Source organism: Trichechus manatus, unplaced genomic scaffold, assembly GCF_000243295.1.
Source record: "Trichechus manatus latirostris isolate Lorelei unplaced genomic scaffold, TriManLat1.0 scaffold00056, whole genome shotgun sequence".
NCBI classification, from domain to species: domain Eukaryota; kingdom Metazoa; phylum Chordata; class Mammalia; order Sirenia; family Trichechidae; genus Trichechus; species Trichechus manatus.
The window spans coordinates 9,283,938-9,300,419 of record NW_004443992.1 but is presented as its reverse complement, the minus strand read 5'-3'; the positions used below and the strand labels follow the sequence as shown (position 1 = coordinate 9,300,419).

At 42.0% G+C, this 16,482-nt stretch overlaps 1 protein-coding gene across 3 annotated transcripts in view; it reads right to left on the bottom strand.

The window, feature by feature from the left end:
- CDK15 (cyclin dependent kinase 15) overlaps positions 1-16,482 on the bottom strand; it is a 103,054-nt gene that overhangs the window by 27,879 nt on the left and 58,693 nt on the right. For all 3 annotated transcript variants that reach the window (XM_004378230.2, XM_004378228.2, XM_004378229.1), the window contains exon 10: positions 14,239-14,302. In XM_004378230.2, the coding sequence (XP_004378287.1) occupies positions 14,239-14,302 (64 nt within the window). The remainder of the gene's footprint in view (positions 1-14,238; positions 14,303-16,482) is intronic.

The following is a 16,482-nucleotide window of genomic DNA, read 5'->3' as shown; positions in this document are numbered from 1 at the left end:
CTTGCTTCACTCTTCCTCAGGTGGCTAACTTGGTAGCTTCCTTAAGTCTTTGGCTCAGGAAGTCTGAACTTGGCTCTTTGGTGCTGTGTCACCAGGCTTTAGGGTTCTGTTTGGGCATCGTTAGGACACTAAATGCCAGGGCCCTCCATGAGAGTGCTCCTTGGTATTGGAGCCTGGTGCTCCCACTCATATTTGTAGCCCATCATTTTTCTATCTCTGCATCAAAACTTGCTGGGAATTCTGACAAAATATCCCATCCTCTGAAGCCTGTTCCTATGTAGAGGAAGGGGAAGCCAGGTCCTGCTCCTGGGTGGATGGAGACGGTGGAGGGAATCCCCTCAGGAGTCTCTCCTCTGCCAGGGGCAGTACCATACTTAATGTCTGTCCACCCAACAAGTGATTTTTGAGCTGTAATAACTTGATTACACTTTCAGTGTTTTTGTCATATTTGATGATGTATCATTTGACAACATTTATCACTCCTCTCTAGTCTCTACAAATATCTCAGGGCCTACTACACTCGGGTATTGTGCTCAGCACTGGTATGCAGGGCACCCACCCCCCTCTACCCCGCCCCCATGAGCTTATGGTCATATGATTTCCGTGGTATTTTTATCTCCCGGTTTTCTCCAGCCTCTTTGGCTGTTCTTTCTCAGTCTCCAAAGGCTCCTCTGCCTCATCCTTCACAACTGGTCCCCCAGGGTTCCATCATGGTCTTCTTTCTCTACATACCTTCCCTGGGCAATCTAATTCGCGCATGAGGCTTTAAGTACCACTTCTATATTATCCACGTACACTTTCAATTCAGTATTTTTTAAATCAGGGACTCTTTTATAATCACAAGCTTGTATTTGTAATTGATTTTTAGACATCTCCACTTGGTAGTCCCATGATATCTTACTCTCAAGATGTTCAAACCTTATTCTCATTACGTTCCTCACAAATCTGTCCCTTCTCCCATTTGTTACCTGTCCAAGTGAATGGCTCTGTGAGTCTCTTGTCCACTGGAGACAGGTTCTCCTTCACAATTCACATGGGCCTCCCATTGGCTCCACCTCTCAGAGGCTTTTAGAGTTGCCCCCTCCTCTGCTTATTATGCAGCCCTGGTGGCACAGTGGTTAAGCGTTTGGCTGCTAACCAAAAGGTCAGCAGTTTGAATCCAACAGCCGTCGGAATTGACTCCACGGCAATGGGGTTATCCTTATTATGGGACCCTGGGGGGCAGTGGTTAAGACCCCAGGCTGCTAACCAAAAGGTTGGCAGTTTGAATCCACCAGCCACTCCTTGGAAACCCCACAGGGCCATTCTACCCTGTCCCATAGTGTGACTATGAGTCAGAATCGACTAGACAGCAACCAGTTTGGTTTTCTCCTTATCTACTACCTCTACTCTAGTGGAAACTTCCCATTAGCCTTCACGAAGCTAGGACGTTTCAACAAACGGTGCTGCAAAACTGGATATCCGTCTGCAAAAAAATGAAACAGGACCCATACCTCACACCATACACTAAAACTAATCCAAAATGAATCAAAGACCTAAACATAAAACCAAAAACTATAAAGATCATAGAGGAATAGAAGAAAAAATAGGATCAATGCTAGAGGCCCTAATATGCAGCATTAACAGGATACAAACTATAACTAACAACACACAAACTCCAGAAGATGAGCTAGATAACTAGGAGCTTCTAAAAATTAAACACTAAATGCTTATCAAAAGACTTCACCAAAGAGTAAAAAGAGAACGTGCAGACTGGGAAAAAATTTTGGCTATTACAAACCCGACAAAGTTCTAATCTCTAAAATCTATAGGAAAAGCCAACACCTCTATAACAAAAAGACAAATAATCCAATTAAAAAATGAACAGACACTTCACCAAAGAAGACATTCAAGCCGCCAACAGACACATGAGGAAATGCTCACGATCACTAGCCATTAGAGATATGCAAATCAAAACCACAATGAGATACCAAAAAAACAGAAAATAACAAATGTTGGAGGGGCTGCGGGGAGATTGGAACTCTTATGCACTGCTGGTGGGAATGCAAAATAGTACAACCATTCTGGAAAATGATATGGCACTTCCTTAGAAAGTTAGAAAAAGAAATACCATATGATTCAGCAATCCCACTCCTAGGAATATATCCTAGAGAAATAACAGCCGTCACATGAATAGACACATGCACTTCCATGTTCATTGCAGCATTGTTCACAACAGCGCAAAGATGGAAACAACCTTCAATAGATGAATGGATAAAGAAACTATGGTACATACACACAATGGAGTACTACACAATAGTAAAGAACAATGATGAATCTTTGAAGCATCTCACAACATGGATGAATCTGGAGGGCATTATGCTGAGTGAAATAAGTCAATCACAAAAGGACAAATATTGTATGAGACCGCTACTATAAAAACTCATGAAAAGCTTTACACACAAAAAGGAACAATCTTTGATGGTTACAAGGCAGGGGAGGGATCAGAATGGAAAAACAATAAATAGACAATAGTGATAACTTTGGTGAACGGTAAGACAGTACACATTACTGCGGAAGCCAGTACAGCTTGTCCAAGGCAAGGTCATAGAAGCTCCATAGACACATCCAAACTCTCTGAGGGACTGAATTACTGGCTGAGGGATATGGGACCATGGTCTCAGGGAACATCTAGCTCAATTGGCGTAACACAGTTTATAAAGAAAAGGTTCTACATTCTACTTTGGTGAGTATCTTCTGGGATCTTAAAAGCCTGTGAGCAGCCATCTAAGATACTTCACTGGTCTCACCCCTTCGGGAGCAAAGGAGAATGAAGAAAACAAGATACAAGGGAAAGATTAGTCCAAAGGACTAATGGACCACAACTACCATGGTCTCCACCAGACTGAGTCCAGCACAGCTAGATGGTGCCCTGCTACCACCACTGAATGCTCTGACAAGAATCACAAGAGAGGGTCCTGGACAGAGCTGGAGAAAAATGTAGAACAAAATTCTAACTCACAAAAAAAGACCAGACTTACTGGCCTGACAGAGACTGGAGAAACCCCAAGGGTATTGCCCCCAGACACCCTTTTAGCTCAGTAATGAGTCACTCCCAAGGTTCACCCTTCACCCAAAGATTAGACAGGCCCATAAAACAAAATGAGACTAGTGGGGCACAACAGCCCAGGGACAAGAACTAGAAAGCAAGAGGGTACAGGAAAGCTGGTAATAGGGAACCCAAGGTTGAGAAGGGAGAGTGTTGACATGTTGTGGGGTTGTTAAACAATGTCATAAAACAATATGTGTACTGTTTAATGAGAAACTATTTGTTTTTTAAACCTTCATCTAAAGTACAATTTAAAAAATTAATTAAGAAAAAGATCTAACACACGAAAAAAGACCAGACTTACTGACCTGACAGAGACTGAAGAAACCCCAAGAGTATGGCTCCTGAACACCCTTTTAGCTCAGTCCTGAAGTCACTCCTGAGGTTCACCCTTCAGCCAAAGATTAGACAGCCCCATAAAACAAAACAAGACTAAAGCGGCACACCAGATCAGGGGCAAGGACTAGAAGCCCAGAGGGGACAGGAAAGCTGGTGACTGGGAACCCAAAGTTGAGAAGAGAGAGTGTTAACATGTCGTGGGGTTGGTAACCAACATCACAAAACAATATGTGTACTGATTGTTTACTGAGAAGCTAGTTTGTTCTGTAAACCTTCATCTAAAGTACAATCTAAAAGAAAAAAAAAAAACAAGAATCTAGGACATTTTCGTATTGCCTCTGGCCTCCCCTGCCCAATTCAGTTCTATATACAGTCTTACAAGCAATTTTTTCCAAAATTTAAATCCTGCCGTATCACTTCCCGAAGCCCTGGTGGCACAATGGTTAAGAACTCGGCTGCTAACCAAAAGTTCGGCAGTTCAAATCCCCCAGCCGCTCCTTGGAAACCCTATGGGGCAGTTCTACTCTGTCCTATAGGGTTGCTATGAGTCGGAATCCACTCAACTGCAATGAGTTTTTAATATCACTTCCCTGCTAAAAATCACTCAATGCCTACTCTTTGCTTATACATCAAAGTCCAAATCAGTAAGGATAATTACAAAACGCTTCCTAATCTGTTCCCCACCTACCTTTCCATTTTGTGACAACCCACCACAAAGTAAACATTCTAGCTGCTTCGTACAATGTACCTGCTGGGTGTATTACCAAATATACCTGTTATCCTATTCTTCTGTGTCACAAGTTCCTTTTGCTAGAATGTCCTTTCCATCTTGCTTACCTGGAGAAAGCCTACTGAGTATCTCTGAGACCCAGCTCATGTCTCTGCTCTCAAAATCATTTCTGAATTCCCCAGATAAACTATGAGGGCCTTTTCCTGTGTTCCCAGAGGTCACTGGGGGATGCTGCTATAATAATACTTTCTACATTGTATTATTGGTTTCCCCTTCCAGACTGAATTCTTTGAAGGCAGGTATCAATGTCTTATTTATTTTTGAATCTCCCAGCCCCTACCACCTAACTTTCAATAAATATTTGCTTTGTGAATGAGAAGTTGATGCTTGGATGAAAAATACAAATGAAATACATTTACTAAATCTTATCATTAAAATGTCTTAAGAGTAACCCAGGAAAGCCCACTCACGCATCTCACTCTATCTTACAGAGATGTAGAAGGCAGTGGCTGCAAAGATGAAAACGCCTCTGGTCTGAGCCAGTTCCATGATATTGGAACCTTAAGGCCCCTTTTCTTTGCACTGGGAAGGAGCATGGCAGGGTTTTCCCTTTTAAAAAAATCCTTTTTTACCTGCTTTTTACTTAATTGCAATTCTCTCTAAGATCATCTAGTCCCTCTCAATAAAAAGTAATCATTGCCACCAAATAAATTAAAGATGAGGAAACTAAAAATAAATGTAGAAACTAGAAGCAACTATTAATGAAGATCAAAGTGGACTGTGTATCTAAATTAATTTCACTGACTGATTTGGGGGTCGGGTTAATAAAGATGTTAATAGTAACTCCCCAGGAGCTTTCGGCAGCTCTCCAGAAGTGAAACAGTAATGAGCCCAATCACGGTTCATAGATTCCAAGAATGCAGGCGGCTTCATTAGCTGTAGTGAGGGAGGGCTGCTGGAGTCCCAGGGTAGGGACTCCACTCACATTACATTTCAGAAACATGTCGCCAAATTCACAGATCCTAAATGCAAGTCTGGGTTGAAGAAAATAATCATTTGCAAACAGACTTGGAAAAGTGTTATTAGTGGGTGCCAAGTCTAGGCCATTGTTTTAATGTTTGCCCTTTGATGGTTGGAAGGTAGTGTGGAATGAGTGCTACAAACTCTACCTTGGAGTGCAACAAGTCTGAGTGTTCTGGGTCACCCCCTTAATGGCTGGGTGACCCTAGGCAAGGCATCTATCTCTCTAAGCCTCAGCTCTCTCATCTGTAAAATGGGCATGATAACATTCCCTCTGTGTGATAGACCCATTGCCATTGAGTTGATTCTGACTCATAGCAACCCTATAGGACAAAGGAGAACTGCCCCATAGGGTTTCCAAGGAGTGGCTGGTGGATTCGAACTGCTGACCTTTTGGTTAGCAGCCAAACCCTTAACCACTATGCCACCAGGGCTCCATAGAGCTATTATGAACCAAAGTGAAATAATGTATGTAAAGTGCCCAGCTCATAATTCTTGTTCAATAAATAGTAGCTATTACTATGAAACCTGTGACAGCTGGAAATCAACGAGACTGCCTTGTTTTTCCAGGTCTTGCAAGTTTTCCACCTTTACAGGGTGAGGGGTTTGTGTAAAAATATGGTAATAAAGTGAATGATACCTTACATACACTTTCTTAGCAAGGCAAGCAGGCAGGATAAAGATCATTAGAGTCTTAAGGGGTGCAAGTGGAACTAGAATCTAGCTTTTCTAACTCCTAGTAATTGATTACATTTCACAAATATTTATTGAGTACCTATTACATGCCAGGAAGTAAACTACTAGAAGGACTAGAAGTAGCCAGGTTTGCTCTGTAGAAAACTTCAGCACTCTTTCCACTATACCATGCTGCCATCCCCCACCCTCCCCACCCACCCAATGTGATGAATGCTTTTGGTAAAATTAACAATGATAACACTAATGCTGTCTGGGATTTAATAGCCTCTACTGGGTACTCAAAGGAGCCCTGGTGGTGCAGTGGTTAAGCGCTTGGCTGCTAACCTAAAGATTGGTGGTTCAAACCTACCAGCCATTCTGTGGGAGAAAGATATGGCAGTCTGCTTCCGTAAACATTTACAGCTTTGGAAACCCTATGAGGCAGTTCTACTCTGTCCTGTAGGGTAGCTATGAGTCGGAATTGACTGGACTGCAACAGTTTTTGTTTTTGTTTTGTTCTGGGTAATCATTACGTAGGATGTAGATAGTGAGGGGTTCTCCCAGTGAAGGGCCTGTGTGGGCATGGAGTGGGCAGACATCTCACAGCGGTTCAGGTGGGGGGAACAGAATGGACTCTTCACCAGAAAGGGACAGCCTTATTAGGCACTCAAACTGATGTAGATTGGTGTTGAAAACTGAAGGTCAGCACTCAGTGTGTGTGAATCCAGGTAAGATGTTGGGCCAAGCAAGCAAAACTAAAAGTCAATTCTGGAGCCAGGAGATGTGCCTGACAACCAGAGGAAGTCAAGAATTCTAAGCGAGCTAAATATAAAGAAACAGGCTTACGGGAGGAGAAGCGCTGGAAAGCAGCAGTTCTCACACACTGATAACTGGGTCTGAAGCATGGCAAGTCACTGAGCTGCTAAACTGTCACACCAAAAAAGATCCATTGCCAGCGAGTTGGTTCCAACCCATAGCCACCCTACAGGACAGAGTGGAACTGCCCCATAGGGATTCTAAGGCTGTAATATTTACGGAAGCAGATTGCCACATCTTTCTTCCGTGGAGCAGCTGGTGAGTTCAAACCGCCAGGCTGCGCCACTGTGGCTCCTGCTAAGCTGCCACACCATGTAAAAAACAGGATGGGCACTAACTGTTATTGAGCACGTATTTAAAGCTAGGCACCAGGGTGGGTGCATTTCAAAAATTGCATTTATTTCTCAGAACCACCTTGCAAAATGGGATTGAGGGATATAACATCATTAATGGAAAGAGAACAAGATTTGGATGTGAATTGACCTATCTCCAATTTAGGGAATGCCCCTGTTTGAACCTGGAAGTAAGCCTCTGTTTCCTCATCTGTAAAAAAGTGCTACTCCTACCAGCATTGGCCTTGGCAGGCAGTAGTGAGGGCTAGCAATTATGTATGTTCAAGGACTAAGTGTTCAGCTACTAACCGAAAGGTTGGTGGTTCGAGCCCAGCTAGTGATTCTGCAGGAGAAAGACCTGGTGATCTGCTTCTGTAACAATTATAGCCTAGAAAACTCTATGGGGCAGTTCTACTCTGTCATATGGGGTCACTATGAGTAGAAAACTTGACTCAATGGCATCCAACAACACCAATAATGCCTGGCACATAGGGAGCACTTTTGAAATGATGGAATTTCTCCCATTTTGTAGATTAGAACCAAAACCAAATCCACTGACGTCAAGTCGATGTCGACTCACAGCCACCCTACAGGACAGAGTACAACTGCCGCGTAGGGTTTTTCCAAGGCTGTAAATCTTTATGGAAGCAGACTGTAACATCTTTCTCCGGTGAAGCAGCTGGTGGGTTCGAACTGCCGACATTTTGGTTGGTTAGCAGCCAAGTGCCTTAACTACTGAGCCATCAAGGCTCCTTTGCAGGTTAGGGAACAGGGAAATAAGTAACTTCCTCCAGTTCCCCCAAATAGTAGTAAACGGTGGAGCTTGGACTTGCCACCCTATACAGTGGTGTCGTTAGGGTTGGTGTCACCCAGTTCGGTAACTCACGGTGTCACCCCCCCCATCTAATTACCACAATATTGTAGCTAAAACACCAGAAAATTTGACAAAATCAGCGACTATAAAAACACTCGCAGCAACAAAGACAACAGCGCGTGCTTATAGAGCATGCGCACGAAATGATTCAAAGCAGCATCGTAATTGGGTAATAATGACAGCTCTGACCGGAGCGCAGTAGAACGTTCAAAAAGTAAATTCGCACAGTTTTGGCCTTGTGCTGTTGTTGTTGCATACCGTCAAGTTGATTCCAGCTCACAGCGACCCTACAGCCTTGTAGGTATATTGACACATGTAAGCCAGGCTCACGAAAAAAATTTTTGCTGTTTTAACTAACTACAGGGATATTTTTATTAAAAAATAATAAATTTCTGCTGAAATACTGCACAAAAATATTATAGACAGTCATTTTGGCGTTACTCTTTCTGACGGTGTCACCCGGTGGGTTCAGCAACCCCCGCAGACCCCTAGTGACACCACTGACCCCATATAAGAATTCAAGCCCACAGTTAAAAACTCTCTTATCAGAACCTTTCCCTTAGTTCAATCCAATGAGTAACTCCCTCAGCTAATAGCTCATGTGACAGAGCTAAGGGTATGGGTTGCAGATTGTGTTCAAGCAAATACACAGAGACATGCTTAGAACCCTCTGAACCCAAAGCATTCTAGATCTTTATCATCCCAATAGGGGCAAGGATCCTTTTAGATTTCACTCTTCATCTGTCCCATAGTGGAGTCAGATGAAGAGAAGCTTTCACGTTTGATTTAAGGTCAGAATAAAACATTCCAAGAGTGAGGCTACATTGCTGTAACGTAATCCTGTCTGAAGTCAGTAGTCAGTCCCCTGTTATTTCTTGCTTCCACCTGGTGGTCAGAAGTTGAAAAAGCAAGCGTTCTGAAAATAACTGGTTGTCAGCGGGGTCCATTTGCCTATCGTTTATTGTACATCTAATTCTGGGTCCCTGCAGGACTTTTAGTACCGCTTTTCTGCTTTCTGATTTCCCCTAAGTTCCTCCAGGGGAAAAACTGTCCATGTGCAGTGTTCTTTCCTGAGACTAAAAGAACCAGGATAATCCCGGATGCTTCCCTGTGGCTGAGCTCATGTCACAAATCAGGCATGATTTTCAGCAGATATTTCTTTAAAAGTTTGAAGGCCTCTGTGGACTCTGTTCCCTTCTCTATGGGAACAAGCTTCAAAGAGACAGGAATCAAATGCTTTGCACGCACATCAGGAACTAATTGCCAATTTGGCAAATGCATTGACTAATGTCATGCACTGTTATTTCTAAATCCTCTCCTGTCCTTGACCCCCAGTATCTAGATGTAAACTTGGAACCATTAGTGGAGAAGGATAAAGTCTTCTGGTGCCTCGAATGGAATTGAGAGGGATTTAAACTCAGCGCTTTTGAGTGTGGAGAAATGAACCCAGCAGTACATTAATGCTAGGATTTGAGCTCACACAGCATGAAGCGCTTTCAAAAACTGTGTTTAAGGAAGCAAACAGAGCCACGACAGACCCTTTCAGTGGAGCAAAAGGAGTTGGATGAAACAATCAATGACACATTAAAAACCACAACTGGGCTGCAGTCATGTGCACAGGGAAAAATAAGTTCCTCTTTATCACAGGATCTTCGCATCTAATGAGATGGAGACTGGACAACCTCCAGAGGAGCAAGGCCTCCGTTTGCTTGAGCTGAGAAACATCTAAATATTTAGTCGATTGTCTAAAAAGCCCTACATGATTCTGTAGCAAACTGGTCTAAGGGATGATCTTACCAGCTCTAAACTGGTCTAAGGGATGATCTTACCAGCTTTAAACTGGTCTAAGGGATGATCTTACCAGCTCTAAACCACCATTGGGAAAATCTATTTAAGGGACTTTGGAAAAGTCAGGAGACGTTACCATGGAAAATACAAACGATAATTAATTTCTTTTTCCTCTTAAAATTAACTGTTTTAATATTCTTCAAATAGTTGGTTTAGGATCTACACCTTGCCAGTGGTACTTTCTCTGAATAGGTTCTAAATTGTTCGTATGTATGCTTTAGTCCCATTGGTTCTGCCGGTGAAACATAAGCTGTGGTTTGGCAGACCCACTGTCCAGTTGGACCCTGAAGTGCTTGAAACCCAAAAGGACACTGACTCCGGAGTATTTTCTTGGCGGGGAGGGGTGAAAGGGGGAGCTAAGAAGGCTTAAGGAACTTTGTGGAAATGTCTTTGGAGGTTCACTGTTCAAATTCGCAACTTTGTGAAAATGTCTTTGGAGGTTCACTGTTCAAATTCGCACTACCGTCTTGTATTGGCAGATTTTAGCCAAGAAGGTTACCCAGTTCGCTCTAAGCTTCTGGGCTCCTCTGTGCCAGGAACCCAGTACATCTCAGATACGGTCTCATTAGGGGTTTTATTCATTTCAGATTTTCCGATGGTAGAGTCCCCTCCAGCACGCTATTCTTCATTAGTATTGCTTCCTGTGGACCCTGAGGAAGGATCACGGAGGTTTCTCCCCTCCCCCACTGCCTAGTCCCAGCTCCCGGCCACTTTGATTAATGTGTCTTGGCTAATTGTGTGAAAGATGGCAGCCCGTTAGCAAGTGTGACCAGTTTATTGTTCAGCCAATCACAGGAGCCTCGGTTAGCATGTGAAAAGAGGGTGTGTTGCCTGGGGAGGGTAAGTGTTCTGGCGGCTGAGTCAAAGGAGGAGCCTTTTGGGGGGTCAGAGAGCAACACCCACTTCTTTGAGGGGATGTTACTATGCTCTACTAAACCTGTAAACCTCTTACTCAAAGCACTTTCTTTCTCCTCCCTCTTTTTTCAGGGAGATCTTTTTTTCCCATGGTGCAAGCAGGCAAGACTCTGCAGATGGAGTTCACGTTTCCAGGGTTTTTAATATTTCGCTTTCATATTTCTGTTAGAGAATGATCCTGCTGAGAGTCTGGGAATCCGTGCTCGTCAGAACCCCCTTACTGACACTCAGATATATTGCTCTGAAAGCTATCCCAGGAGAGAAGATTAAACAACAACAAAAAAAGAGCCTACTTTTCAAAGCCTACTTCTCAATCTGCCCACATCAAAATAAGACAACTGGTCCTTTGAAGTGGAGGACACAGAGTTCTTAGCCAGCTTGCTTAAAATGGGAGGTGAAGGAGAAAGAAGGAAGGAAGAGAGGGAGGGAGGGAGGGAGGGAGGGAGGAAGGAGAGAAAGGCCAGTCTTCAAAATTATATATCCCTCTTATCTTGTCCACATTTAATCAGGCACAAGAGTCTTAACTGATAGCTAGAAAACCTACAACCCTGCTTGTCACAGCCCAAGAAAACAGGTAACTGGTAAGAGAAACCTGTCTGGCTAGATTAGCACCAGGTGGTTTTTTTTTTCCTGAACCTGTACAAACAGAAATTGTGTTGTCCTCCTAGACAGAATCCATACAGGGCCTGGAAATGGCAGAGTAGGTATGGATGGACACTAGATGGTTCTGCCAAGTTCTGAGCTCTCCCGCTCCCTCAAAATTGTACTGGCTATACTGAAAGTTCAGGGGCTCTTACTACTACTTAGAATGAAAAGGAAAGGAATGGAAATCATATACCGAATGGCGTGAACACAGTTCTCATCTGTAACATTTCTCTGGCTCCCATTCTCTCTTCTGCGCCCTTTTAATGGAGTCTCTGGGTGATACAAATGGTAAATGGGCTTGGCTGCTAACGGAAAGGTTGACAGTCCGAGTCCACCCAGAGGTGCCTCAGAAGAAAGCCCTGGTGATCAAAAAAAATCAGCCATTGAAAATCCTATGGAGCACAGGTCTACTCTGACATACATGAGGTTGCCATGAGTCAGAGTAGATTCCATGGCAACTGGTTTACCCCTTTAATAGGAGTTCAAGTGCATGGAAGCAGATGCAGTTCGGGCTGGGATGGGTATGGGAGGTGTTCAAAAGGGGCTTCTTGATTCACATAAGGGAATGTTCCTAGAACACAGATATTGATGATCCTTTTAAAACCTATTTGTCCACATAATTGATTTATCAGTAGTACCTCATGCCCAAGATAGGCTGGACTTTCAAGATTTACTAACATGGAGTTAGACATCTTGGCTGTGGCTAAGGTTACAACTCCCTTTCTTCCATAAGCTCAGCCTGGCACACAGCCACAAGCTGCCCAAGCCTATGGAAGCAGGGCTCACAGATGAGCATCCAAGGAATAAGGAGAGCTGGAGAAAGGATGTAGGTGAATGCATGAATACAAATGCAAGCTCTTGAGATCAAAGAACACACCTTATCCATCCATGCAGGCCCTGTACATCATACTGCACCTGACAGATAGTAGGCGCTCAAAAATTTTTTACTAATTTGAATTAAATCGAATTCTTATAAGAAAAACAATATAAAATATGTGCCCTATTAAAGTTGGGCCTGGAGAATTTTCTTCTTAAATAAAAAAATAGGCATTACTTTGAAATGCCAGCAAAATGAAAAATGTAACATATTTCTTCCTGTTTTATTGGAACCTAGTTATCTTATTTAGTATACAATCCAGTAGGAAAGAATCATTTTGGCCCATTTTCTATCATTATTGTTCTCACCAAAGCATTCTGTGCTAAGGATCACTGCTTACTGCCGGGACCAACCTGAAACCCAAATATTTGAGGTTTTGGGAACAGCATATGATCACCATGGCAACTTTGTCTTAACATCATTCCAATTATGTTTTCTAAAACCCACCTGGGACCCTAAACTTCTGCTTGCATCCATGTTAGGAAGCTGAGGAAGATAAAGGGGTCCCATTTCCATTTGGAGAGGAGGATATGTAGGGAGAGGTATTGGCAGGGTAGGAAAGGATGAGAACCAGGTTCTCCTGGAAACCATGGCAACTGGAGACAGCAGCTATTGCAGACTGGACCATAGTCTCACACCAAGCCTGTTATTATTCCCCCCTATTCCAAATGAAAGGATAAGGGCACTATTCTAAACTTTGTGGTCAGAGAGTAGCTTTTTTTCTCATGTGCTGAACTCTAGCAAAATAATTAGAAATGGTGAACCTTTTGTAAAGAACACTAAGGCCACTTAGCAATGGATATGACCATTCACAAAGCAACTGAAAGGACTTTACACTTAATCTTTATCCTGCTATAGGATCCCTGTAATCTTTGTGAGTTCAAGATGTCTGATCTCTACATACAGCTGTTTGAGCAAAACTATTAGATGCTGGAGAAAAGAAGGGGGAAAAAATTCCCCAACCTCCTATGTCTTCTATTTTCTCTTTAATCAATTTTTAACCTCACTACCATTTCCTTCTCTCATGAAACACTTCCAGAATCATTTCATACCAAAGTTAGTAATCATAAGAATTTGGAAAGAATCTGTAGTAATGGGACAATGTAAAAATATGAAGGCTAGAAAATCTGGCTTGAACCACATTCAGCCTAACCTTGTCCTTGTTTATAAGTATCTACCTTCCCTTTGATTCTGACAATAAGAGTTGAGCTTTGGTATGGCCATTACACTTGCTTCTCTAGCCTCTGATACAGCCCTTCATCCTCATTGCTTGTCTCTTTCCTTCTCTCTCAACATCCTTGAAAAGACTACTGGGTAATCTGACCCCTGTGGCTTGGCCATGGGACTCCTTAAAGACTTCCCCATGGGCAACAATTCTATCACTTCCTAATTCACCCCTCAGGAGCCAGTCTCGGAGAACCAAATGTGCAACAGAAAATTACTAAGTGTCAGGTCTAGAGGCAAAGGATGAATTCTTGGTAAGTATAACCTAGAGATATATTACCTGGCCTATCCTAGGCCTAGCGAGCCTCTAACTCCTTTGGTTACGTTAGCTTTCTTTTATACTTTATGAGATACAATCATCTAGCAAATAAACTCAGTGATAGTCATGGGGCTTAAATGTGAGACCATCTTTTAAGTTGTTCTTTTGTCATTTTGCCATTGTTGTTGTTAGGTGCCTTTGAGTTGGTTCCAACTCATAGTGATCCTATGTACAAGAAAACAAAACACTTCCAGGTCCTGTGCCATCCTCACAGTCGTTATGCTTGAACCCATTGTTGCAGCCACTGTGTCAATCCATCTTGTTCAGAAATGAATATGGAATCCATATAATAGTCATTGCAAATTCTTATCCAGTTTACTACTTGTCTTTTGCAGAGTTGGGGAACTATTCTAACCCTGACTACTGTTTCAGTGTCTTCACTTGTAAAAGGATTCCCTAGGGAATATATGACTCTAGAAATTTATCTAGACCTATTTTTGCTGTTGAGTTCACAATACAAACACCCTCCTTTTGTGGCCAATGCTCTCATTACATTGTTAATTATCAGGGCATTTGGAAGCTTAGGTCAATATTACCTGGATTGTAGTTAGGTAGCTTGGAGACTCCAGGCCAAGTATCCTCTGTAGGTACTCCCAACACCTATATAAAGACAAAGAAAGGTGAGATGGGAGGTGGATGAAGCAGGTACAGGTACATGAAAGACAGATTAGGGAGGAATAGGGAAGAAGTAGATGCATGTCACATTATACCAGCTGATGTGTTTCCAACATTGGTAGCTTCTTGGGCAAAACAGTAGTGTATTCCTATGGTCTTGAGCCTGTATCTTCACTAACTCACTTGTTATTCTAAGGCAGACCATATAGCCTTCCTTAAAGTTGTATCCTCGTCACTAAACACTTAATGCATGATGATCATGCGTCAGGATGCCATGTTGGGAGTTAGGGATTAAAGAGGTAAGAGTGACTGTCCTTTTGCCTTACATCAGATGACCATATGTATATTGACAGGACACACTTGACAGCGTAAATTATGCCTCAGCATGGGCATTCAGCTGTTCCCTGATGTGCTCAAATTAAAAAGGATTCAAGTTACTGACCTTTAAGCAGTGGAATGCTGGCTAAAAATGACCCCAGACCTCTCTACCAAACTCATCTCATCTGTTTATTTTCTCTGTGGTCCAGTAGCTTGGATATGGTATTTGGTTCATCACTGTTGGATTGTAATGGTAGCCAAATGAGTTGAAAAACAACTGGCCTATGCTTTGGATTTACCAAATTGAAGGTCTAGTTTCAATTAAGATGTTGGGTGAAAATAAATCTTATGGCGTACAAAGCCAAAAAAGTTCAGATTTTAGATGGAGCTGTCACTAGGACTCCCCCTGTAGGCATCATCTTACCCTTCTGTTAAGTATATTATCTGATAATCATAAAACCCATAGCCAGTAATATATGGGAGCCAAAGTAACATCTTTTTTTGTATTAGTAAAATATTAGTAAAAAATATATATTAGTAAAACACTAATAGATTTCATTACACCACTAAAATATAACTCTTCTTAGAATCATCTCTCGTGGAAAGAGACTAGCGACTCCACCTGTAAAGCACTGGATATAGATGCCAGCTCAATTGTTCTGGCAGGAAATCAATTGCCCAACATTGACTGAATATAATCAATGAAGAATCCAGAATCTTAATCTCTATCAGCTTGCTGACTAGGACTCTGGCTGAGAGGTACATATTTTGGTGCCTATTAAGCTTGCCGTTACACAAAAGATACTGAAGTGCTATTTTCCCTTATAATAAAAAAAAAATCATGCCACCCAGTAAAATCTTCCTTCTTTGATCCATTCCCTAAACAAACTGAAAAGCTACTGAAAGGATTATAGGCTTTTCCTATTAACCACCCTGAGCCTGAGGGAACTCTAAGAATCCCAGAGTCCATTTTGAAAAACCAACTGGACTAATTCTTCTTTTGTGGGAGACAGCCAGAGGATGGGGAACTAATTCTTCTTTTTTAACCCACCATCTTATGTCTTTGCACAAGTGCATGTGTAAACAAGTGGGTGTAAGTCACGTGTGCCCAAATGTCTTGTGTTGGCTGGAAAGCACAATGAAAAGAAAGAAAAGCAGTGACGAGAAAGCCTTAAAGGAAATAAATAATGGCTACATCCACATCTTCTCTAAGGTATAAGTTACCAGAATTGCTGGTTACACTGTACCATGTTTAACTAAAGCCAACAAAATGAATATTTTTTTTAATCTTTAAACTTGAGATTTTAAGTTTAAATAAAAAAAAAATGGAATATACTTTATTTGGGAAGTTGATGCTCAAGTTTCTATTTGGAAGTTATTGAATTCTTTTACACTTGAGAAAATTACTAAATCTTCACTGTTTGGGACACTAAAAACCAAAAATTGTTGATTTACTCCTTCCCTGAAGGCTGTTAAAAGGCAACTAGTGAATGTTATGTTTTAAGCACAGTGGGCTGGAGGAGCGGTTTATCTGCCTTTTTGGAGTGGAAACTAAAGGCATTTTGATGAATGAGTTTAAAGTCTACATAGTTTATTTTATTCTGATTTTAGAACTGAATCCAGGATTACCTGCTAACAAAAATTTCTTGAAAGAATTAGTTTAAAACAAATTGCTTAGAAAATGGTGACAGCTCCTCAGATGTAAAAATACACACACACAGAGTTCAGGAAGATGGTAAAGATTCAGCACTTTCCTTAATGTCTTTATTCCTAAGAGTGACTTCTCAGGATAAATGTAGAGGAAAATTGTGGATAGAGGTTGGGAGATGTAGAATGGACCCATTGCG